General features: G+C 39.9%; 2 protein-coding genes across 2 annotated transcripts; one reads left to right on the plus strand and one right to left on the minus strand.

Moving 5' to 3' along the window:
- Positions 1 to 554: 554 nt before the first annotated feature.
- Positions 555 to 6,006, minus strand: SLC7A6OS (solute carrier family 7 member 6 opposite strand). Its single transcript, XM_039558523.1, has 5 exons — positions 5,860 to 6,006; positions 4,692 to 5,066; positions 2,702 to 2,899; positions 1,705 to 1,828; positions 555 to 1,243 (listed from the first exon to the last, which is right to left on the minus strand). Exons 1-5 carry the CDS (start codon positions 6,001 to 6,003, stop codon positions 1,122 to 1,124), a joined length of 963 nt encoding a protein of 320 aa, XP_039414457.1. The 5' UTR covers positions 6,004 to 6,006; the 3' UTR covers positions 555 to 1,121.
- Positions 6,007 to 6,113: 107 nt separating this feature from the next.
- On the plus strand, positions 6,114 to 24,687 carry PRMT7 (protein arginine methyltransferase 7). The gene is made up of 18 exons (XM_039558212.1): positions 6,114 to 6,192; positions 6,737 to 6,912; positions 7,693 to 7,729; positions 8,178 to 8,327; positions 8,876 to 8,984; positions 9,686 to 9,798; positions 10,929 to 11,170; positions 11,317 to 11,494; positions 12,568 to 12,695; positions 13,485 to 13,641; positions 14,056 to 14,139; positions 15,147 to 15,194; positions 16,005 to 16,094; positions 16,748 to 16,909; positions 19,278 to 19,352; positions 19,821 to 19,981; positions 21,165 to 21,261; positions 21,823 to 24,687. The coding sequence occupies exons 2-18, from the start codon at positions 6,818 to 6,820 to the stop codon at positions 21,976 to 21,978; spliced, it is 2,082 nt and encodes a 693-aa protein (XP_039414146.1). The 5' UTR covers positions 6,114 to 6,192; positions 6,737 to 6,817; the 3' UTR covers positions 21,979 to 24,687.
- Positions 24,688 to 25,621: the final 934 nt, after the last annotated feature.

The raw sequence follows: 25,621 nt of genomic DNA on the forward strand, positions 1-25,621 counted from the left end.
TGGTGCAGCAAAAGGCAACAAGAAGCCAGCCTGTTTGTCTGGCAAAGTGAGATGTACTTCAAAAACATACCTGAGACTTTTACCTTAGTTCAGAATGTCTGTCTCAGTTGACCTGAGTTTGGCCACATGTATAGTTTTGTGCGTTTAAGTTGAACTAAATCTTGTAATTACAAGATTATGTCTGAAGCAATATATGCTTCAAAGGGTGCACCAGTGGCATCAGTGACTTGAATAATAGTGGGGATACTTGGATTATTGCACTGCCATGTTAACCTTTCTCTGAAGCAAACAAAAATACCTTGCCTCCACTACTTTGCCATTAACAGTGAAAACTAATTGGCCTAAGTCACTGCTGCAGCCTACAGTTCATGAATGACATCGACCAGCTAAGAGCTAATCCTATTAGCTATTTTTTACAGACTCAAGTGCTAAAATACTTCGTGTGTCCAAACAGATACAATGGAATTGTTTTAAAGATGTACAAATGCAAGTTAAAATGGTGACCTGGGTTCAGCTGTACCAACTCCTGTGATCTTTAAATGAGTAAAGAAAACTTGGTCAAAAAAAATTTTTATTTACAATTTAAATGCACATTGTTCTACTCCAACAGTAAAACTACTGGGGGAGAGTAATGGACAGGTCAAGGCATTTCATATGCTCAAATGCTTGTGAAGAAAGTCACTTGACACTTAGGAACAAATGAAGTAGAAAGCAGTAGGATAGGATGCCTTTTTCCAGGACTTCCACTTGCCATCAGGGCAGACAGGTCGATCTTCTTGTGCAACCTGACACATTAGTCATGACGAGAAGGGCTGCTGCCAACAGTACCTCCATATATGTGGAGGTACATTTGCTACAGGTACAAACTCTTGGGCATGCAGCTTTGGGAAAACAGAAATAAATAAAAGGTCCCTTCAGAACTTTAATACATGCAATGGACAGAAAATTCTTTTTAAAGCACAGAGTATCTTGTGCTTAGAACAAAATTTGTGTTGTCAAGTGGCCATACTCGCACCATCTGTTTAATATCCACCAGCTGAAGTTGGCTGCTCAGATAGTACATTCTCCTACAGCAGCAGACATTCACCTCCAGTATGCATTTCATCTCCCAAAACAGGCTATTAGTCAGAACCTAAATCTTCAATCTCATCGTATCCGAATTCCTGCAAAACCTCCTGTCGGTATTTGTCCCATGTTCTTCTCCTGTAACATTGGTCCTCATCACTGAAGCTCTCTTCAGAGTCTATAGGGAAAGCATAAACACTTCTAGATTATCCCTTCTTTTTACTTAAATAATTAAGTTAATCAGATGAGTTTAAGCTTCTTGAGAAACTAAGTCTGAACAACTTCCGTATGAGCTGAGGTTTGAATTGTGCTTGAAGTACTCTGGGGTAGGGCTTAAGAAGCCAGAGGCAGTGTTTCATGACCATGTGGACCCAAGTCATGGATTCCTTCTCTAAGCAAGCAAACTTTTGCAACTGCAGCAGCCTTAATTTGGCTTCTCAATTTTGTCTTTTCAAAAACTCTCATATCTCTTTTAGTTGCAAGAAAGATAATACTCCTCTACACAGATTTCACCATTGTAAGAGCAGAATGCTACCCCAGCAGTGCTTTTTTAAGAGTTGCTTTTTTAGGGGTTGCTTTTAAAAGAGGGGATGTATACATGCACAGCAAGAAAGCAAACAGCATTTATGACAGGTGTACCTTTTTCTCCATCTTCCTCAGGTAAGAACTCATCTTCTTCAGGATAATCATTACGCCAGTTATTTTCATCATTTTCATCATCTTCATCTTCATATACTTCCTCTGGACCAGGATCATCATTTACCTGCATGTCAACACAAAACATAATGCTGAGTGTCTGTATTTATAGTGAATGTTAAGGGTTTTCATCCACCTGTGCAACACTATACAGATCAGAGAGCCAGGAGATACTTTTTGATGGCAGGCAGAATGAATTCTGCATTGACACAAGGCACACTGCAGGAGAATTTGAGCTGTCACTGCCTTCACCATAACACTTCAAATCTGCTTTAGGTGAAAAATCAGTTAAGTCACACATCTACATGTTCCACTCCAGCATTTAAATGGTAATGTCTAACTTAATCCTACTCACTTCAGCAGTAGTGTAATAGAGCAAGGAAGAGAGAAAGTAGCTTCAGGTTCCCAGTATACAAGTCTGTTGATCACAGGATCTATACAACAAAAGACTAAAGCTTACATTGAACTTCCTAACTCCACAGTCACTGAAGAACAATTTATTATGAAAAAATATCTCATATGAAGATTAAAGTCAAGTCCTCAAATACTGAAAAAATTGTGTCCCCCCTTGCTCTTTTAATTCAGTCATATTTACAATGACATTTTAATGGCTGCCTCCTAATCACAAGCCAGACATGAATTACTCAAGTTTACATTTGTGTGCCAAAATTTAACTGGCAGTTTGAAAGAAGAAAGATTCTTCTCATTACATGAGCACCATCTCTTTCACTTTGTCATATGATTTCCTTGGATCAAGAGTAACCTGCAGGAACACGGGACTGGCAGTTACAGAAGGCCTAACACAGAAGTCACTGAGCATACATGTAGTATCTATCTTAAAGGACCTTTCTTGGCATGGCAACTTTTAATAGCAGGACTTTAAGCATCTTTTATTTGTGACCTTTCTATTCGAGAAAGATCGTTTTTTCCACACCCTTACCCATTCATATTCTTCTCTATAGGGCTGTACAGAAAGGATATTTTCAATCCAATCAGGGGCTGATGTTTCCTTATAGTAGATGTCATAAACATACTCATCTTCTTTGGCACCGTGTTCTTTTTTACCATCTTCGGAAACATTTAAACGCTCACGGATCATCTCTACTGCATTGCAAAGAATTGCATCTGGATCAGTCTTCTGCTGAGAAAAAACAAAAAATGTGTACTTCCACTAAAGTCATGCAAAGTCTTATTTACAGCAAACAGTTCTCTTTGTAGCTAGCCAAGGATGCCACTGAAATCTGAGACTGAAACACTTTCCTATTGGAATGCTTTTAGAATATTGGCAACCTAGAACAGAAAGACACCGAAAGTTTCCAATTATTGTAGTACTGTGCATGTTTCCCTAGTACATGATTCAGATACTAAGAGAAAACTTCTGTGACCAGGCCATTAAAAATTATTGAAGGGGATATGACAGCTCCATAGAACTGCCATTTCTGCTGACACACTCACTGAAAATACAGGTTTTAAGACGGCCTGTGCTGTGTAGAGCATTACACCTGCAGCACTGCAGAAACATGTGCAGACAGTAGTGTGGATAATATGCAAGCAGGTGACAGTACACAAAGTGTGTAGGAGAAATGATGGAAATGTGACAGGTGAACAGAAAAAGGCTGGTAGGCCCTACAGATACAGTTTTTATTTCCTTTCTTCAACATTAACACAGAAGAAATTTCTTCATGTTTTCTCCTCCCTAATAAATTATTTGCAATGTATTTGTTTCAGTGATCTGCACTTGAAGGTCTACACAGGCAGTTTTTTGCACCAATTTTTCCCTCCTAGAGCTTTTAAGAGTATTTTCCAATCCAGTGGTATCTCCTGAACTAGTTAGTTCTGAGGAGCAGCTGCAGACCTGCTGTTCATTTTCTGCTAAATACTTAAGAGAATGAAGAAGAAAGCTCACTTCTTTGCTTTCAACACCTACTGCTAGTTCTAAAAAAATGTAAGAGGAAAATTCTGATACTACTTCAGTTTTGTTTTTTCTAATTAGCAGAGGGATGGATAACAGTTACCTAACAAAATTCAAATGCCTGTCTGAACTACCTGCTTAATAGAAAGTAAGTGTTCATACTAAACTTTGATGTCAAAGCCCTGAAATAACCTGTAGGAAATGCTGAAGGATTGACAGCTGGCTGGGCTTGCCCTCACCCAGTCTCTTTAAGCATTGAAGTTTTCCTCAGAGCTGTGATGGGCTGCATAAAGAAAGCATCCACATGTACTTACATACAGTGAAGGAATTACCAAAGCACAGACAGCCCTCTCACCTTCTTTCCCATGTGGCTGTGAGTCTGTAATACAAAATCTTAACAACACTCTGTATAGAAGGTGACCTTACAGAGAAGGCACAACTCTGTATGCTTACAACCACGCTAGACATTGAGCAGATACTCCTCCAACTGAAAACATACTGAACTCCTAGTACCAATGAAAACAGCATGTAGGGACTTAAGCAGTCTATCAAATACCTGGAGTTCTGCTAAAACAAAATATACAATAAAACTGTATATTGGAACTATGAGAAAGGAGCGTTTTTTCCTTGAGGGAATCTTGCCTACAAGTGCTGTTCCTATGCATCTGGGTAGATGAAAAGGCACTGAATTAGATTTTTCCTTTTCTAGGTAGAGAAATTAATTAAAAAACCTCAGAGATCCACCTGACAGATGAACAGAGAACTTATACATCAGACCAGGGCAAAGAAAAAAAGAGGGTGGTACAAGCCCTTCCTTAAGCAGCAGCTCCACACACAGTCTGTCTCAACATTAATGCACTTAGGATCCTCACGAAACATTCCAACTTGCAGTCCAGTTAAGGCTCCTGTTAAATAGTGGAATACTTAGAGTGCAAGCAAACTCCCACAGCAGTCAGCCCACGTGTACCACTCAACAGTGATACCAAAGTACTTCAAGCACGCTAAGTTCATAGCTGACCTGTGGGTTTGCAGCCGTTACACTGGAGTCTCCCCTCTCCTCTTCTTGTACAATATCAAACAGCTGGAATTTCCCACAGCAGTCTGAACTCTTATGGACAGCACCACTCTCCTCTGGTGAAGCATCTTGCTGTGCTGCAGAGTCTGACCTGTCCCCATCGAGCGCAGCCTCGCTGTGTGTGGCAGGTGCAGCTGTTTCGGTGCAGTCGGGCCGATGGCTGGATATCACACGGTAACGGTTCTCCTTCCTTTTCACCTGCTTGGCAGAACGCAGTTCCTGAAGGATCCGCTGAGTGCTTCCCAAAGAGGGGCGCAGGCTTTGAGCTGCCTTGTCTCGTGTGATGGCATCTTTAACATACTTCTGAACTGGTTCGTTCTGAGAAAAAAGAACAAAAAGGAGGAGGAATATAATGACACCATCAAGGTAGCAAGTCATACTTCTTCCTAGAAAGGATTAAGAGCTGCAGTACCAATAAACCTAACAACATTCAAGTAACTTCTACTATTACTTAAAGCAACACAACAATTATAATATTCTCTTGTTATGAGGGGAAGAAAGCAGAAGATACAGAACAAAAGTCCTTAGACTATTTCAATTTGATTTTTAAACAACCCTATGGCACAAAATAACCCTCCAAACAAAAACACAGGCCTTTGGAAGACTGCAATGCACCTAAATTTAGGGCATAATATCCTTTATCGTGTCCTAAGAAGATCATTTTCCAAGACAGAATAGTCTTACTCAATATAAAAGGCTGGATGGCAGATGGTAGTTGTTATCCAAGTAGGGCTGAGCTTCAGCATCTCACACAGCAGAAATTCAAGCTACACTTACTGACTGTTCTGTAGTTTCCAAATGAAGAATAGTCTCTAAATACAGAAAAGCGAGTGCTGAGCAAAGCTTGTCACGGTGGCCCCTGTGTGCTGCGGCCCGTAGCTCCGGTCCTGCCCTGTCCGCGGCTGTCACAGCGCAGGAGGAGCCGCCGTGCCCTCGGCTACCGGGACAGGCCGGCGCTGCTCGGAGCTGGGCTTCTCTCCAGACCACCACATCCACAGGGGAGCCTGAGACGGCCGCAAGGAGCACCCAGAGAGAGCCGCTGCTTTCCAAACCCTTCCGGGAGCACCGGCCGGCCCACACCGCCCGACCCGGCCTGCCCCGGCCCCGGTACCTTGGAGGACACGGTCGCCACCAGCTTGAAGAGGTTGGTCTCCACGGGCTCGGCCCGGCGCCGCTTGCAGGCGAGGAGCAGCGCCTCGGCCGGCTCGGGGCCGCCGCGCTTCCGCCGCACGCGCAGCACGGCCGCGCCCGCCATGGCGCCCGCGGAAGGGGCGGGAGCGCCCGCCCAGGCACGCCGGGCCGGGCCGGGCCGGGCCGGGCCGGGCTGGGCTGGGCCGGGCCGGGCCGGGCCGGGCCGGGGCGGGGCGGGGCGGGGCGGGGCGGTTCGTGCTCGGCGGCGGGGGAGTGTCCGCGCTGCTTGGGGAAGGCACACGCGGTATCCGGGGTAGGTACACGCGGCTTGCGGAGGTGCCGGCCTAGGGCTCTGAGGAGGGGACGAGCCCGCGGATTCTCGGGCCCGCTACGCTGGTTCCGGGCAGGGAATGGTGGAGAGTGTTCTGGCCGTCCCCCATCGCAGCTCATTCCTGAGGCGGGGAAGGTCCGGGCCTGTCCTGGTCCCGGTCCCGGTCCCGGCGTGGGGTTTGTGGGTCCCCCCTCGGGCAGGCTGTGGGGACTCCGGGAGAGGGGCCGCCGCCGGCCCGCTGTGCTCACTTACGGGGGTTCTTCCATGAGGTTTTACTGCTGGCTTGGTTTTTTTTCTGTGTTGTGTTCTCAGGGATTAGACCTAGATGATTTTTAGGGTTCCCTTTCAGTTTAGGACTAGGTGACAGATTTTAGCTTAAAACGTCCTTATGGAAGAAGCGTAAAGCAGTCACTCGTACTTCTGGCCAAGGCAGGTGTAGTGGGGGAAATGTACAAGTATCCAGAGCTAAAGCGATGCCTGTTGTGTTTACTAAAAGTTTTATGATTGGTTTGGATTTTTTTCACAGCCAGTATTTGGTGTATTATATTGAAGTGAAGTCAAAACTGTACATAATACATAAATACTACAATACAAATTGAGATTGATCATGAAGACCTTTTGTGGAAGAGCTAATCCAACCACTGGTTCGATGGAGTGGTTAGAAGAGGGTGAGGACTATGACTACCACCAGGAGATTGCAAGGTATGCTTGGAAAAGTAGCTTGCTATTCCGTTAAAAGATACCAAAAAACGAGCAAATCCAACTTTTTTTTAATGATAGTTTGGGGGGGTCTGTCTTTCTTTGTAGAAGTTCCAAGGGCATGAGGTAAACAGACTGTAGAATAGTCTGAATGTCAGTAAATGTGCCCAGTGGTGTACAAGGCAGAACTGTCAATGTCGAATTTTGTGAATTATTCTCCAAATAGTTTCCTTGTAAACTTTTTAAAATGTTTTCTGTGGGGCTGATCCTAATACTGACAGTGACTGAGGTGGGGCAAAATGCATTGACTAAATTTCTTTTAAATGCCAGTGCAAAATATAACTGCCAGTTGTCTGTTCCTGTTCTGCCTTTTTAAGAGCTTAGTGTAACAGCCAGAGAATGTGGGAAGATATATTTTGGGGTATGTTTGAGTAGTGCAACCCGTGAAGAAGGGGGAACCAAAGAAGTTTAAGTCTTAATAAAAAATGATAGGTCATTAGTAGTCTGTCTTTCATTGCTCTGTATAACTCTACATCTGTCTCAGGTGCTACTTCACAGCTGTTTGTCCATAGGTCTGTGCCTTGGGCCCATTATGTGGAGAGGATTTGTGCCAGTGGTTCATGAGTTCATTTATATGCTGATGGCCAGATCACTGAAATTACATTATCCCTTAGATTTGAGAAACGCTTCAGATCCTCAAAGCATATGTCAGTTTTTTGTGCATGTATGGGCCACGTTGCTTTGCAGAATGGAGTATTTTAACTGGAATATCTTTTATTGCAGGTCACGCTATGCAGATATGCTTCATGATAAGGACAGAGTAAGTATAGAGGCAAAACCCTGTTGAATGGTGGGAAAAGAGCCATTTCATTTCTCTTGAATAGCTGTCACTGATTGTTATATAGGTTTTTCTGAAAGATTAAATGATTACATTTTTGTACTCTCTAAGGTACCAGACCTGCTCTTAGATCAACAGATGCCCTCTTACATCTTACTTTAGTGTTCTGTTGTTTACTGCAGAACATTTTTATATTTGGTAGCCGATTTTGCTGTTCTGTGTTTGACATTTTTGACAGAGAGCTCATTAGATGAAATTTCAAAGGCTGTAAAAGTGGAATTATTATTCCATCAGTAATCTTTTGAAAGACTATTGTGGTGCCTCCACAGTAGGCCTCTCTCTGGTTATAAATTCACAGTCAGAGAACGCAAGATGTCTTTAAAAGCATAAATGGGTAAAAGGTTGCTGATTTTTTTTGTCTTCTCCGCAGAATGTGAAATACTACCAAGGTATTCGTGCTGCAGTGAGCAGAGTTAAAGAGAGAGGTGAGAAAGCAATTGTGCTGGATATAGGGACAGGCACAGGACTCCTGTCCATGATGGCAGCTTCGGCCGGGGCAGATTTCTGCTATGCAGTTGAGGTGAGCATTTGTTAGGAGTTGCACATATTCAACACATTCTTTGTGATGCTCTTATTTTCAGACTATCTCTCTTATTTTTGTTCTGAAGGAAACAGAAATTCTCTTCACAATTGCACTGTTAATAAAAGCAGGGTTTTGGCCTATTTCAGTGACTATCTCAGTGCTGGTTGTTTTGGTTTCATTGACAGTGTCTTCAGCACCTGTAAGTCTCTGGGGGTTTCTGTTGATGTATGTGTATATATTTTTATTTTTACAAAGAAATTAGTTTGTTTAATGTAAATGCTACAATATTAATATGTATTCTTGTGTTTCAAAAGTTAAATTGGAGTAGCTTTTGGAGGCAACTGATACTCTGTAACAGTGGAGGTCTGAATTTTTCAAGTGAAGCTCGTTGCCTTGTTTCATGGTAGTGGACTTCAAACATAGGAGAAGATACAGAGGATGTTAATTTTTTTCAGAACTAAATATATTGCATTTTGTGTTGGTGCCCTTCCATTTTTGAAAGCTGACATGAGGGTACCATTTTGTTACACTCTTGCTGTTCACAGGTGTTTAAGCCTATGGCTAATGCTGCTGTGAAGATAGTGGAGAAAAATGGTTTTTCTGACAAGATCAAAGTAATCAACAAGCATTCCACTGAAGTCACAGTTGGCCCAGGTGAGAAAAATAGGCTAGGCTTAAAAAAAAATGGCAAGTACCTGAAAATTATGAAGAAATATGTCTTACTCGTATTCCTCATATATTTTTAATTAAAACAAGTACTTCGAGAGCACTGAGAGAGCTGGGGGTGCTCAGCTTGGAGAAGAGGAGAACCTTATCTCTACAACTGCCTGAAAAGGTTGTAGCCAGGTGAGGGTTGGCTTCTTCTCCTGGGTGACAAGTGACAGGATGACAGGAAATGGCCTCAGGTTGTGCCAGGGAAGGTTTAGGTGGGAGATTAGGAAAAATTTTTTCACAGGAAGGGTTGTGAAACATTGAAGACTGCCCAGGGAAAGGATGGAGTCACCATCCCTGGAAGTGTTCAAAAACATGTGGATATGGCACTTGAGGACATGGTTTAGTGGTGGACATGGAGATGGTGCTGGGTTGGTGGTTGGACTTGATCTTAAAGGTCTTTTCCACCTTAAGGATTCTGTGATACTTTACAATCCAGAAAGTAACACTGGAAGTCTACTTTGAAAGAGAGTGTTCTGGTAATATCTCAGTAGCCATTTGCATTTCAAATGGAAAATAATTTCCAGTCTTCAGCAGACTCTCTGACAGGAATAATTTTTTTAATTACTTGTGTATTCACATAGCATTTTCTTGAAAGACTTACATAAAGGCGTAACATTACGATATTAATTTGTGTCTTTTAGATGGAGATATGCAGTGTCGGGCAAACATCCTGGTAACAGAATTATTTGATACAGAGCTGATAGGAGAAGGAGCTTTACCAACCTATGAGCACGCACACAAATACCTTGTACAGGTAAGAAAACAGAAAGTATGTCACATCTATCAGTAGAGAAATTCTTCTGCTTTTTCTTGAAGTAGGATAGAGATTATACAGAACTTAGGCTTCTGTATCCCTTGGTAAATACACCATTAGCTCTGCTAGTAAATCACAGGCTCTGAAATAACACCTGGTTGCTTTGTGTTGAAACCAATAACTTGCTGGTTAACCAGTGTCTTTCAGAAAGGCATCCAGTCCTGATTTGAAGCTCTTCTTAATAACATCTTCGTTCCAAGATGTTTTAAAAATTAAATTCTCCTAAATTTGATGAACTTTACCTCCCAGGCATTGGTTCATTTTTGGTTGTTTTTTCCTATTGTGCTCTTACTACTCCTTATGCATTTTGCATGTGAAAATATTTTAAACACTGTATTTAAATCAGTATGGTTTTTTTGAACATATGATCTACAGGTATAATTTTTAGGGCTTTCTCTTCTACATTTTCTTATATTTTCCCTTCATTAAAATGTGGATGGCAAAACTTTATTTAGGTTTCCAGGTTTCCTTTCACCAGTTTAAAAGACACTTTATAAACATAGTAGCACTCCATAACTTTGTACTGCTCTCCATATATAATTCCAAATTGCAATTAGTCTTTTTTTCTGTAAAAGCATTGTTTTTGGACTTCATGGTTGGCTCTTAGTTCATTGTGGGATTTTTAGGACAACTTGTATGTTTTCTACTCTTTAAACATGGATACAAAGTTGTCCTTGCGTAAATTATTTTTCTTATTTTCTCATTGCAATCACCAACTCTTTTTTTATTGTTGATAGCTTACTAGATTTCTGCCTTGAGAAGCCCAAGATAAATCTCTTATTTCAGAATGAGAGTGGAAATGCAAGTTTAACTGAGGCTGGTAAACTGATAATGTATGGTTAATGAAGTAATCTGGCCACACTGAACAGGATAGATACGTATATTCTATTTCACAGCGAGATAAATTGCTCTGATGTTACAAAAGTCTCCAAAATAATTTGTATTTTAGATTTTGAAGCTCCCAGTCCAACTTTCCTTTAAGTGGGCTTGCATTTCAATTGATTTAATTTTCACTCATGTTAATAAGTCAAACTTACTGAATGTTATTACCCTTTGTTTTGAACACTCAGGAAGGATGTGAGGCAGTGCCTCACAGGGCAACAGTGTATGTCCAGTTAGTGGAATCCAAAAGAATGTGGTCCTGGAAGAAACTGTTTCCTGTTCATGTTGAAGCAGAGGATGGTGAAAAAATTCTTGTTCCCCCTTCAGAAATGGAGAACTGTCCAGGTGTTCCTTCTGTTTGTGATATCCAACTGAACCAGATGCCTTTAAGTGACTTCACTACCCTTAGTGGTGTGGTGGCAATGTTCAGGTAAAGGAGACATTGTTTTGTTCAGAACAAAGTTACCCTGTTACACCTTTCATATAAGCTGTGCATTCAGCTTAAGAAGCTGGTGGGAATTTCTGAAGAATGCTGAACTATTTCTTTTTATGATTTTCATGCTTCTCTCTCTGCAGTGTGGATTTCAGTAAACCAGTACAGAGTGCTTCTACCTATTATAGAGTGCAGCTGGAGCCTGTGAAGTCTGGCAAGGCACAAATTGTCCTTTCCTGGTGGGATATTGACATGGACCCCTCTGGGATGATAAACTGTACAATGGCTCCCTACTGGGTAAAACCCACTTCTGCTTTGCAGGTAAAATACTGAGCCTTCAGATACCGTTGTCAGATGACTGAGCAACTCTTCTGAGTACTGGGGGGTTTAAGCAGCTCTGCCTTAAATTGCTTAGGAACTTTGCTAATGTTTAAAGTATTGGAAGATGCTAAATAAGCAAACTGTAGAAATTTTAGCTATGGTATGTGCCCGTTTGAGGTTTTCTTTAATATTAAAGAGTAATTTTTATGTAACACTTAAAGACCGAAGCTGACTTCCAGGTACTGTTATTTCTTTTACTTTCAAGAAACAAAGATTTCTGTATCTTTTTCCTTAACTAGTCTTTATCCCTGGTTAAAATATTAGTCTGTGGTTTGCTTCCATGTAGTTCTTCTATTAAATTTCCAAATAAATGTTATGTTTATGGTAGTGTGTTTATATGCTCATAAAAAAAAGAGGCTGGTGTAGGAAAATGCTGGATTGATATGGATATTTAGAGAAACCCTATCACTATTAAGTCAGATTCCTGTGGTTTTGTGTGAATGTATTTACTAGTAGGATGAATTTAGTCAAAAAATAAGTTACAAAATTATTGATTGTCTACACTTATGTTTGAGAATGATAATTTCAAATATTAAACTTGGAGGTGTTCAGTCAGCTTAGAATGACTGTTCAGCATGGGATACTTGCAGTGCAAAAACCAGCTTTTTGAAACACAAAAGAGTTGTGCCGTGACCAGAGTGACACTAAGTGACGTAATTCTAGGTGCATGAGGCTGTCAGCAATTCAATACAAGTTTCTAACAAGTGAACTGTGGAGGTGGAACAGCATTAATAAATGCAAAGCAATTTTGGATTGTTTTTAATTTTGTTGAAATAGAAGCTTGGCTAGTGAGCAAGCCAGTGGTCTCAGGCTTATTGTATTGCAAGAAATCAATATTATTCAACCTGTAATAGTGGTATTTGTTCAGCCTTGCTAACTTGAATGAGATTCTTAATAGTGCATTTTCAAAGTTGTGCCTATTCTCCCTAATTGATTTCCTGCTATTTGTTTACTTTCCATTTGCTATTTATGAGCGAGTTCCTAAGGCTTTGTATATATATAACCCTTTTCAGTGGAGAGATCACTGGATGCAGTGTGTTTATTTTCTTCCAAATGAGGAGCCAGTTCTGCAGGGTGAGAAGTTGTACCTGACTGCCTGTCGTGATGAGTACTCTGTGTGGTACAACCTGCAGAAAGCCAGGTAACAATCTGTTTGTGAAAAAGGCTGCTGTACTACTCCTAGCTGGAGTATTTGCTGCTCTTAGGGCATCTAGTTTTGTAGAAGAGCAATGTAAGAACCCAAGGACTAGAAAAATATGAAAGGCTGCTTCATGGGCAATGCACAGGTGGAAAATACACATTATGCATAAAAATACAGTTGGACTGCAAGCTCCTACCTTGTACCTGGTTGCATTCTGTGACAAAGAAACATAAAACACTAATGGTTGATTCCTGGAAATCCTAAAATAACAGCTCAGCTGAGGTGGCACATAGGTAAAGAAGTGAAATAATTGCCATTGTGTTTCCATTTTCTATTTTCCTAGACAGCACTGTCTTTTAGAGATTACTGCTTTCTGCTCAGATTAAAAAGAGCTTAATCATGTTGGTTGTGATGACGATAGCAGCTAACATTTTTAAAAAACAGTGCTAGCTTTAAAATGTCTGAATTTGCTGTGCCTTTTTTAATTAGGAATCCAAACAAGTAACTGTTTGCTGAAAGAGCAAAGCCTTAAGTACGTAACCATCACAGTGGGAAAATGGGGATGGTTCTTGATTTTGTCTTTTAAAGAAGGTGAGAATTCTTTTTGGCCTCTCTTCATTTGGAAATGCAGAGTTACAAAAATGTCTCTGGAGAACCAGTAACTTCGAAAAAGTGACAGCAGAGTTCATATGCTTTAATGTGCATATCAGCCAAAATGCATACATGTGCCTGTTTGCAAAAACCATGTTGCTGATGCTGTAGTTAATATTTCATTGAAATTTTCTACAGAGAAGGGGAAAATAAAGCAGATGAAGAGCATAAAGCAGATGTTTGCATGGAGAGTCCTGTCTGTAGGTGTCGTGCTCATCTGCTTTGGAACAGAGCCCGCTTTGGGGAGCTGAATGATCAGAACCGAACACACCAATACATCAAGGCCTTGAGGAAAGTGAGTGCTTGTTGCCTGCAGGTTTTATTGGCTTCTCTGATGGATGCACATAATGTTAATTTGCAGTAATTCTTTACGGAATTTGTTTGTCCCCTGCAAAGGACTTTGCTCACAAAGTATATTTCTTATCCATCAGCAGATGTAAGTTATACTTTTGTCTTGAAAACTCTAATTACATTTTTAAATGGTAAGCAGCCATTTTTGCATAGAGTTTATAGCAGTTCTATGTGTTTGTTACATGTAGTATTGGTAGTTGAATGAAGACATCTAATACATTTTTGAGCAAACTTTTTCAGACCTAAGTCAATGGCATTAAATGAGAATTTTTTACCATTATTTGATATGAAAGTGTATAAAGTACGGAAAACTTTTCCCTATGGAATAAGAATAACAATGACTATTTGTTTTCTGTAGGTTCTGAAAACAGATAGTGTTTGCCTTTGTATCAGTGATGGCAGTCTGCTGCCTGTGCTGGCTCACTGTCTTGGAGCAAAGCAGGTACAGTACTTCATCCTGTTTTTCAGATCTTGGCATTTTAGTTGGTATTTTTCTCTTATGTAATTCATTTCCAACTCATTATTTAACTATTTCCAGTGCCCCATCAGGGATAAGTGAGGAATAGGCTCACACTGTGTTGTAGGGGAGGTTAAATTCATCTCTGATCAAGCTGAAGTCTAGGAAGATAAATAATTACCAGATTTGACATTTACTGATGTGTAGTTTTGAAGGAAAGTGCTGCTTCCTGTTTACCATCTTCTATCTTGTGCTTTTGGAAGCACTCTTTCTATGGACCTTAATGTCTGGCAAGGTTTTCTTCTTCTTTTATGTACCATAATTACATTTATTATTTGGTCTTGAGTGGAAGAGCTGTAAAAGCAAAGTAGGAAGCAGTAAGAATACTGGGTCTGTGTGTAACTGAGAGCTGAGAGCTTCCTGGCTGTCTCACATATATAAATTCCCTACTTGATGTCACGAGGCTCTTTAAACTAAAATCTGTTAGTGTTGAACTGAATATTTGGGAATGTGTAATGTAATATAATCTGCAGGAATGTAGTATATTGCTTAACTATTCACCAATTTTGGATAAAAACGAATGTTTTCTCTTACTGCAGAAAGCTTCTTAGCACTTTCCAGCTGACACAGTCTGGTCATGTTAAGCACTATTTACGATTTGACACACTGGCAATATGCTTGCATTAGTTCATGAGTAAATATGTGCTTAGAACAAATGTTAATATGCTGTGTGCAACTTAAAGATGGAAAAGAAATATTTGCATTCGGATGAGTTTTTTTCTGGTATAGCTGTGAAAACAGAATTATTTAGCCTGTAGTTTGGGGGGGTGTTTCGTTGTTAAAAATGTTTATTATAGTGGGCTGTGGAATAGGTGCATAGTTCTTATGAACTGTGCTCACTAGGGCATCGAACTGTTTCTTCATTCTTCAGTTACATATTCTTTTAATTAAAAACTATAAAGCTAGTTTGACTAACTGTGTATTTTCATTAGGTGTTTACGTTAGAAAACTCTGGTGTGTCCTGTTCTGTCATGGAAAAAGTGAGTATTCCATTTACTTTTAAAGCTGGATCTCTCCTGCAGATGCCTCTTGGCTTGTCTGCTTGAGCTGCTGCTCTGCTGCTGCCTTTGCCTTGGTGATAAAGGCCAGGCTGTTTGTGTCTGAGGATCAGTGAGAGCATCCCACAGCCTGCACCAGTCTTACCTGGCAAGCAGCATCCAGCAGTTGTCTTCCAGCTGAGACAAGTTGGGGATGCCTGCTCTGCTGTTGTCTCTGCCTTGGGGAAGGGCAGGGGAGGCTCTGCCAGCAGAGTGGAGGCTGTTCAGGAGAGGCAGCTGGTGCCTAAGAAGTGTCTGGAAGCAGCTTCCTGAAGTCATCATATGGCTGTGACTCCTTTAGTTGACACTGTGTATTTGAAAGAGGTCTGGCTCAGCCTGCAGCTCAGGAGTGCAAAACCAGGAATGGTGGGCAAATGAGGACCCGAAGCTGGTCTCAAAGAGAAGCCAAATATGCAGTGTATTCATAGCTGAAGTGATTCTTACTTTTCTTGGTTATCCTTCTCATATGCTTCAAAGTATAAATCAATGAAGGTGAGGAATCTGCCTTTTTACGTAGGTAATTGAAGGACTATGGAGGGCATGTGCTTCAGTTCCCTGGGTGTGACATGTTGGCTCTATGTGCATACAGCCTTGAACCATAGACTTGTATCATCCTCACGAGTTATGGCAGGAAGTTATATTAAAATTTCTTCTGGCTACTGGGGGTTTTTTCTAATTTATTTTCAATAAAATTATTATTTTGGTCTCAACTGTGGCTTTTGATAAAGACAGTGTGCTACTTTTTGATTTTAGTTTTTTAAAGCAAATCATCTTGAAGATAAAATTAAAATAATAGAAACACGTCCTGAGTTGCTGAAGCCTTCTCATTTGGAAGATAAAAAGGTATGTTACAGTTGCTCAGTGTACTGAATTTCAGGGGGTCAGTAGGGAGCAGGAAGTAAAAATGAATCTTGCTTTCCTACTGTGCCACCACAATGAGTCCTGTTATGTCCCAGTTCCCATAAAATGTCATGAGTAAATGGTTCACACCATGTGCAGCTAAAACTAAAGGAGACTAAAGATTGTGGGAGGGTTGTTGCTTTGTTTCTGAAGGGTCTGACTTTCCCTGCTGCATAATTGCACCAGTTGTTAAGGCAGTTTAACTGGTTTAACTGCATGTGTTCTACAAGGCTGTAGCTCTTTCACAGCTCTTTCACTCAAGAAGATTGCAATCTATTTGGAAGTAATAACATACTTTAAAACTTAAGAATTATATCACTCATTTCAAAGCCTTCCAAACTCAAACTGCAGTATTTTCTCACAAACTTTGTTGTGGGAAAATTCAATTTAAAATGTGATAACTAAACCCACAAAACAATGTCCAGTGTGCTGTATGTGCAGTATACAGTAATTAAATCCCTAGGGAGCAGTAGAAGTTTTTATCTAGATGATTTCACTTAATATATTGCGCTGGCAGCTATTGGAAGATCTAAACAGCCTGTGTTATGAGTTGTACTTTATTACAATGATTTTTATGTCTTCCTTTCTTTGACAAGATTTGTGTCCTTGTGGGAGAGCCATTTTTCACTACAAGTTTGTTGCCGTGGCATAACCTGTATTTCTGGTATGCCAGGACAGCTGTGAGCACTCACCTTGCCAGCAATGTCACTGTGCTACCTCAGTCTGCTTCTTTGCACATGATGATTGTGGAGTTCCAGGTGAGATTGTTTAGATATTTACACAAATCCACTTAAAACTGAATATTCTTTCAGGACTTTTAAATGACAACTTTATTGCATCTTAATACCGTCCAATATGTTTCGTACTTACCAGCTGAGAAAAGAATATTTGATATCTTGAAGGTGAATGTTGTTGTTTCAGTCATCTCGTCAGCAAATCAACTAAAGTAATTTTGCCGTTTAAAATGAAAGGGCTGCATGTTTTAATATATTTATTTAGAGAGTGCTGAAGCATGTGACAGTTGTGGTTATTTATAAAATTTCATGTTATTATATATACTATATATAAATATATGTATCAAGTCGATATTCTGCAGCATACCATTTTTTGAAACAAGGCTTTATAAGACTGTAGGCAGGATTCTCAATTGTATGGGGGTTTCTTTTCAACTGCTTAAGGCTGTGCACAGCTCTGAATATGAGCACATCTTAAAAATACTTTGAAAAGTCATATTTCAGATACTGTACAAAGTTATAAACTTACTTTTTTCAGTTATTAAGGACTTTGTACCTAAAGATTGTGAAGTGCTTACCTACAGTGACAATGGAAATTAGTGAAGTACTTTCCTCATTAATATGTAAAGTCCAATAGCTTAAGTGAGGGAACTCTGTAGTCCAGCGTTGTGTAAATAAATATACATATCTTTAAGTAAAACTCCTATAATCTAATGAATTTTCACATAAAAAAAACCAGCCTTCAGTTTATCTGTTAACAATGCCTGGTTTTTTTTGTCGTCTTTTCTCCCCTCTGGCTCACCAGCTGTGTAGTTTTTGTGTCTGAGCTTCTCTCCCTTAACAGTTTCCTTATTCGAATGCCCTTTAACCTTGTTCTCTTACTTCTGCTTTTGATTTGTGCATGTGAAAATGGGGTTTTTCTTTATCCCTCTGGGACTAATCAGCTGTGATGCACATTTTTTCAGTTTTCTGCAAAAATGTAGAGAGTTTAAGTATATACTGAGTAAATAATGTAAATCTGAATTCTGTAATAGGGAGCAGATACTTAGACTAATCAACAGTAATCAGATTGAGATAAGCAGTAAATTCTAATTCTGCTCTCTTATCTAGAGGATTTAATTCCCTAGACCTCAAAGCATTTTGTAAGGAAGTAAGCATTATTCTCTCCATGGTCTGGATGAGGAAACCAAAGCATGCAGTGACTACTGAAGATTATTCAGCAGTCTAGTAGCAGAATGTAGAGTAACATTCGTGTCACCTAAGCCTCAGTTTTACATTTCCATATACAGGGTTTGTTCAGAGATGATTCCACATAAACATTTTGATGGAACATTTAACTTGTATTTTGTTCCCTTAAGCTATCCCCAAAGCTGATGCTTTAATTGTACATTTTCTTCTTTGCTCAGTGGTGAATCTAGACTCAAAGACTGGAATCTGTGGGATTTTAAAAATAACCTCTGCATTTACCAGTTCTTGGTTAGAGGGAATAGACGCAGTGTTGCAAGGTCTCCTGCGGAACAGGGTCTGTAGGCTGTTCTGTCTTCTCAGAATGGATGTGTCGTCACGGTTAAGCAATTAGCAAAACCTGGATCCAGGAGAAACAATTTGATGATTACTTCAGTTATAAACTTGTTTCATCCATAATTGCATTTAGGGAGCAGAGTGCTGCCTGTCTGTTTTGATAGTTCTGCTGGGTGTACCATTCAGAGACTCTTAGAGAGTCACTCTAGTTCATGCTGTATTCAGGCAGAAGTTATAAAGGTATTTGTTTAAATGTCCTGCTGCCAGCTTGTAAAGCAGGAACATTTGAGAGTAAGTGCAACAATGAACAGGTAATAAAAAGTGTATATATCTGTAGTTAGTGAATTGTCATGTTAAGAGACCATTAATGAGGTCTAAGAAAAGGCAAATGTTGAACTGAATCATTGTCTGTCCAGTGGGTTGCTAAAGTCCGTGAGAGGCATGGTGTGAAGTGGCTAAAATGGTCTCACTCCACCTTGGGGGGCTAAAGGGAAGTGTGGTTCTCTGGTAGGCTCTGAGATGTTTGATACTGCTGGGAGCACTTACCTGTGCTGGACAGTGAAAGTGGAGGTGCTGTAAGAGTTAGATCTTGGTAAATCCATACCTGCTCTAAAATAAACTACCCACAGAGATTTTAAGAAATGTTCTTTAGAGGAGTTGAAAACAGTGATCAAAGAATTAACCGACTTCAAAAAATCTTTTCCCAGAATTATCTTCTGATTCTTGTGGTAGTTGTAATGGTTTAGGAATATATACACAGTAAAAAGTCTTTATCTGGCTTGCTATCAAATGTCTAAGCTACAGCTAAAATTATTTCAAGATTTCCTGTTTCCTTTAATAAAGCCAAACAAAATCCTGTTTTCATTTGTAGGACTTATGGAGAATCCGGAGTCCATGTGGCATCTGTGAAGGTTTTGATGTCCAGACTATGGATGATATGATTAAAGTAAGAAAAATAGTTTCAGCACAAGTCCCAGGAAAACAAAAATTCAGTTTGACTTAATAAAGCATTTAGTGACTGTTGAAAAACTTGTGCATTAGGCAGCACCTCATTGTTTGAGATTTCTGTCAGTTTCTAGAGCTGTGCTGTCAATATCCATATTTGAGTTAGCCATTGAGATTACGTTTACAGTAATTGTGGAGGAGTACAGGAATTCATCTCAAGGGAGAAGAAAATGTCAGTGCATTGTGTTTTGAAAGTGCCCGTTTCTATTTCAGGGATCAGGGCCCCAATCACAGCATTTGGTTTCACACATGTAGGACATTTTTTCCCTTGTGCCTGAGAAGTGCAGTCCTGCCCTCTTGAAGCTTTATTGCTTAAATACTCTGAGTTCAGGACCCATAATTAACTTAAAAACACGGACTCTTTGCATTTCTGTCATTTTCAGTTCATTTTATTCTTTCCTTTCTTCAGGATTCTCTGAATTTTAGGGAATCCAGGGAAGCAGAACCTCACCCGCTGTGGGAGTATCCCTGCAAGTCACTCTCAGACCCACAGGAAGTTTTGACATTTGACTTCACAAAGACTGTACCACAACACTGTCTCAGCACCGAGGGCTCTGTAAAACTCTTACGGTCAGTTTTCTCAGTGCAATAAATATTCTTGTCATCATCCATTTTTCTACCAGGAGGTAGAGTTCCAGCTCTTCAGATGAGTTGAGTTTAGAGCTCTTCTAAGTGTAATACACTTAACTGGTGCAAATGTGCTTGGCAGTTTTTAATAACATGACCTAAGGTTCTGGAGGTTGCTCTGACGCAGACTTTCTGTGGCTATTCACAATAGGCTATAACAATAATACAATAATATTAGATATTATCAGATTAGATAATATGCCTCTGTTTAAAAAAATAACATTTTACTGGCTGTCACTGTGATTTATTATTTAAATAGATTAATTTATAGTTAAGAGAAAATAAAGCATTATCTGGATGTTTTTAATCTTCCTGTTTGTTGCCCATTGCTGAGTTCCTGCAGAAAAAGCTCCTGCGTAGCTTGTCAGATTATTGTGTTTAATAATGAATGAATTACTATGTTTAGTAGCTTTAAAATGACTGTTTTAATAGCTTTTAATGTATATGCTATTCTTCCTTCTAACTATAATCCTGGCAATCTTTATATTTGCCACATCTTCTGAGATACTTTCCACTCTAACTGTGGACTGTGCTTAAATCTGTTCAAACTTGAAATGCTGTTAAGAATTAAAAACCCAAGAAAGTTTTATTTTATAACTATCTGGAGCTTACATAGCTCAAACACTGCTGTGTTTCTCATTAAACAAAATTCAAGCTTTTATAGACTCCAGAGCCATCTGCATGGGGTTTCTGTGCCTTTGCAGCAGTTGCGTTTACAGGCAGCACACTGGCATGACCTCTGCTCCTTGTGGAGCGGGCACATGAAGTGACATGGTGTGTGTGGTAAATATTTCCTCTAAATTCAGAGTCAATAGAAACTGGGGTCTCTGAAGGAAGTTCTCAGCGTATGCTGTGTAATTTATGCCATGTTATTCAGTGCTGGTTAAGTGCCTATGCTGCTGAGCAGATGTAGTTATGACATGTTCTCCTCCATGCCTTTTTTAGATCTCATATCTGCAAATACTTTAGAAGTTGCTGGCCCCAATTACCAACTCAGTCAGCTGTTCAGCTTTCTTTCAAGGAAAGAGTTGTTCATGCTCTTACAGCTCTCACTTAAACACTAGTGCAGTGTTTAAGCTGCCAGGATTATGTACAGTAACAGGTTTTATCCTGCCCCTCTCCCCAGGAAAGGCAAGAGCCATGGAGCAGTTCTGTGGATGGAATATCACCTTGCTGCTGATGTCTCCGTTAGTACAGGACTGATGCAAATGTCAAATGAAAAGGTACATCTTCAATCGAATTTATTACGTCAAAGTCTGTGTGTTTGCAGCGGGTCTCTGTTGGCCATGCTTGGATTATGTAGTGCCCCTTGTTGCTCTGTTTGAATACTGTGTAGTCAGAATTAGTAAAAATACCTGTTCATGTTTTAGTGGGGAGCAGGAGATGTACCTTAAAATCGGAGTCTGATTTACATCCAAATGCTCCCTAGTTTGGAATCAAATTCAGGATTTAAATGGGATGCTAGGTCAAAGTAGAGTTTTTTCATACAAATAACCTCATCTCAGTTTAACAAAAGCAAAAATTTGGAGGGTAAGGAGTAAGTATTTTTAGTATTCTGTCTCAATATTCTTTGGCCAAATCCATTTTTGACTCGGTGACTTCAGTGTGTGATGTAGCAGATGGTATTTAAAGTTATGTGTTCCATAGTGGAGTGGATGGCAGTGTAAATGAAAACTGTTGATCATTGTGTGCTCAGCTGGGAACAAGAACTCTTACTGCATTCTTACTGTATAGTAATAATACTGGAGATTTTGACTGCTTTCACTTTTAACTCTCTCCTGTAGGGAATCTGTGAATGGAATCCCCACTGCAAGCAAGCTGTTTATTTCTTCAGCTCTGTTATTGAATCAGAAATTCTGTCAGAGCCTACTGCTGTCACATATGCTATAAATTTTGACACAAAGACAGGAGAGATTGCCATGGATTTTAAGCTATTATAAAATACTTTCCTTTTGTTCATATTCCTAAATTATAATAAACATACAGTATTTTTTTTTTTGTATAGCAGGGGGTTTCTTTTATTGTGTTCAGAGAGCAGACTGTTCTGAAACATACTTCTAACTTTCAAAATACAGTTAGTGAGGTAGAGAGGAACCATTTCTTAGGGACAGGTATATTCTTGTATATATATATCCATATATACACATGCTTTAAATCATCTCTTTCAGGGTTTCACACAGTGTTAATGAGCTGCAGAACAGCTGACTTGACAGTAGCAGCTGGTTATGTCATGGCATATCATGCATATGAGGTCACCAGGCCTTAACACTGACATTAGAGAAAAGTCAGTTAAATAGATCTATTTCTAGGCTGTGCTCTTTTCACTGTAAAATGGGAAATAATCTCCAGAGTGCACCAAAAAAATCCCAAGTCAAGCTACATATGTATATTAGTACACTTAATAGGGAGAAGGAAACAGCTTAGCTGCTCTCAGACTTGTCTAAGTTGTGGCTGGTTCTAAGCTGAAATGGCCAGTGAATTAAACTGTGGTGCACTGATGTTCTGCTGGAACTGATGTTCTGTGATGCTGCATTTCTGAAGAGTCCTTTGCCAAACAGTGACCAAAATCTGGGAAGTTGTAACTGGAAATTAGAAAATGCACATATTCAAATTAGTTGGAAGTGACAAACTGATGGTAGTCTGACCAGAAACAAAAGGAAAAGAATGGGAGTAGTCTAAAAAGAAAATCTTTATGAGATATGTAATATTCCATATATGATTAAAAATGTGCTCTTAAACTCATTTCATCAGAGGTGTAAATAACACCTGCCAGTTTGGCTAACTTGTAAAGTGCTCTGCAGTAGCACATCAACTACTGAGGTTTTCTTAGTTGCTCTCCAGATCACACTGGCAGCAATGGCATTGTGTGAAATGAGTTCTGCTTTAGATGAACAATCAATTGGTGTATCTGTTTTGTATGTGTGACCTATTAAGATTTTGATAGAAAATCAATGTCCTGCCAGTCCCAAATTGTGTCAGCCATCCGCAGGGATAACAGTTACCAAAGCTACTCCTATTTCCTCTGAGCAGCAGCTTTAGCAAAGTGAAAGGAATACCATGAGGAAGCCACAAGGCAGCAGCAGCCTCCCCTACTCTGCTTTCCTGGTCACCATGATACATCATTCTTGTGAGTAAAATGTTTTCCTTTTTCTTTTCCTAACGGTGTGATCATATTTATAGACCCACAAGCCATCTGAAATATTCCTAAATTTTTAGACCCATTTTCCTGATGAACAGAAACCCTGCAGCTCCTGCTGAGGTCTGTGAATTTCACTTTTCAAAACTGCACTTTTAAGATGCTTAACTTTAGTCTGTCATCTCTTACAGACTTTGCTGGAATATGTAGGTTGCTGTTCATGAAACAGTTGTTTTAATTTTGATACACTGTGCTTAGCCCACAGAAAGTATGGTAGCAAATATTGTTATGTGTTGTACACAGTACAGTTGGAAAGGGAACAATAATATGGCCAAACCTTTAAAGTAGTAAAGGCTTGGACCTTTATTTTTTTTAAAAAAAGGCACAGGCACAATTGTGCAAGGCTGGAAAAGGCTGATATTGTACAGCTGCTCTTCTCCTGACTCTGTCCTGTAACTCCTGAGTCTGGCCTGACACAGAAAGCATGAGCTGCTGTTCTTGTTCTGCAGTAGGAAGAGCTTCTGAAAGTGCATTTAACTGCACAAGTCATTCTGGATCCAGCAAGAGAATACAGTGTTCTATAGGGAACACAAAAATAATAGCAATATATTAGAATTTATATGTTTGGAAAAATAAGATAGGAAAAAAACACAACCAAAATCACAGTGTTTTGTGTAATGTTAACTTTCTCAAAGGTAACTGTGTATGGATGTTCCTGAATTGTGCTTCCTAAGAAAAAATTAAACATAAATTTGTTAAAATGCCAAAGGGAAGAAATCCACACTGATGGGAATTTGTATTTTGTTACGAGTGTTATGTATGTTGAAGTTATGTGGTCCTTGCAGTGGGTATTAGGGATGGTGACTGAGGGGCATCCTTGTTAAACCCTTTTGATGTTGTGACACTTGGGACTGCAGAGGTTCTCAGGGGTGAGTGCAGTGAAGGGGAAGGGCAGAGGCTTTATGCAGTAGCAGCAATCTGCAGAACTGTGCTCCCAGGGCTGAACTGTCTGCTGTGTGCATATAAGGAAAACATCTTAAATTTCAGTATACCTGGAGCAGAAATTGCATTGCTGCTATCAAAAAAAACCCCAAACCACTGGAAGGATGGAATGCCGAGCATATTTTAGCACCTTTGGGTTCCTTAGACGAGCAAAATCTGATGGATATACTCAAGAAACCTTGTGCATGTTTTAGTTCACTGTGAGTGTTACCAACATCACTAATGCTTGCTGGTTTGGCTTGTGCATTTAGACAGGCACCACAACTGCTTTAAGGATTTGGTTAAAATTGCTGGGAGCTGTTATGTTGAGGCAAGCTCTTACCACGTGTGTGTGTACTTAGGACTATTTATTGTATGTATCAGTCTTCCTTGACTTACATGAGTTCTTCAGGTTGGACTTAAAAACCTAATGTGATCTGTAAATTGTGTGGAAAACAGCTGCTTACAGGGGGGGACTGGCCATTTCTTACACATGTGTGCAAGAGCAAAATAAAAGACTGCTTCTATCTCTGTCCTCTTCCACAGGGCATTTTACTGCAAGCACGCACTTGGGGGAGGAAAGCCACTTTATCAAAAAAACACATTACCCAGGAGCAGCATTCAGCCTCCCATTTGTTCCCAGACCTGACAGAAGCATTCCAGTGATGTTCTGAGCTGGAAGAGCTGCTGGCTATGGGCATCTTAATAAGCAGAGCAAGAATCCTATTTTCTCTTGGAAGGAACTTATTCTGTGCTGCCACTACAGGCAATTTTTTTTCTTAATGACAACAGCTTCAATCCTGACTAGGCCTGCAGGTACAGATGCACGTTCTAATAGAAACAGGATCCTCTGCCAATACTGAACTAACAGTATTACAGTTCAGATATTGCAATAGAGCCGATGTCTAGCTGGGCAGCTTTTTTAATGCAAGTCATGGGTTTTAGTCAGGCATTAAAAATCATAATAAACTACCAAGTGTTGCCATTTGCATTTAACTTCCCAATTTTGGCTTTACTGCGGAAGTAACTGTTCTGTAGTTCTGAATTGCGATGTAATTTTACTAAGATGTGGTGGTTACCACAGCAGAGCTCCACAAGAGGGTGCTGAGAACCCACTTCGAAATTTCTAGCACATTATAAATCAGGAAAATGCAGAGTCTTGCCAAATGCAGCTGTCTCATTCAAATCACACGTCGTGTTATGAGATACAATGTACATACATGCATGGAAGTGGAAAACTAGTGAAAAAGGTGACAACTGCTAGTAAATCTAATCCAGACCTGCACCAACTGTTAAAGCAGGCAGGCAGGAAAGTGTCTCATGCTGAATACACAGAGTGAGTAGTACTCCTTGGACAGTGAAGTTGTCATGGTCCTAATGAAGGACAAGCCTTGCATTGTAAAGGGTGTTTTCTAAGTCAGGCAGCTGCAAGATTTGTTCCTTTATTTGCAGAACTGGTACCTTTT

This window comes from Corvus cornix, chromosome 11 (genome assembly GCF_000738735.6).
Source record: "Corvus cornix cornix isolate S_Up_H32 chromosome 11, ASM73873v5, whole genome shotgun sequence".
Taxonomy (NCBI): domain Eukaryota; kingdom Metazoa; phylum Chordata; class Aves; order Passeriformes; family Corvidae; genus Corvus; species Corvus cornix.

What these genes read in the sequence shown, in the direction of transcription:
- SLC7A6OS (XM_039558523.1), bottom strand. Translation starts at nt 6,003, where the DNA reads ATGGCGGGCGCGGCCGTGCTGCGCGTGCGGCGGAAGCGCGGCGGCCCC. An exon ending in TGGCGACCGTGTCCTCCAAG is followed by an intron (nt 5,067 to 5,859) that starts GTACCGGGGCCG and finishes CTTTTTTCTCAG; the next exon opens with AACGAACCAGTTCAGAAGTA. An exon ending in ATAGAGAAGAATATGAATGG is followed by an intron (nt 1,829 to 2,701) that starts GTAAGGGTGTGG and finishes GTTGACATGCAG; the next exon opens with GTAAATGATGATCCTGGTCC.
- PRMT7 (XM_039558212.1), top strand. Translation starts at nt 6,818, where the DNA reads ATGAAGACCTTTTGTGGAAGAGCTAATCCAACCACTGGTTCGATGGAG. An exon ending in ATTTCTGCTATGCAGTTGAG is followed by an intron (nt 8,328 to 8,875) that starts GTGAGCATTTGT and finishes TGCTGTTCACAG; the next exon opens with GTGTTTAAGCCTATGGCTAA. An exon ending in GGTGTGGTGGCAATGTTCAG is followed by an intron (nt 11,171 to 11,316) that starts GTAAAGGAGACA and finishes CTCTCTCTGCAG; the next exon opens with TGTGGATTTCAGTAAACCAG.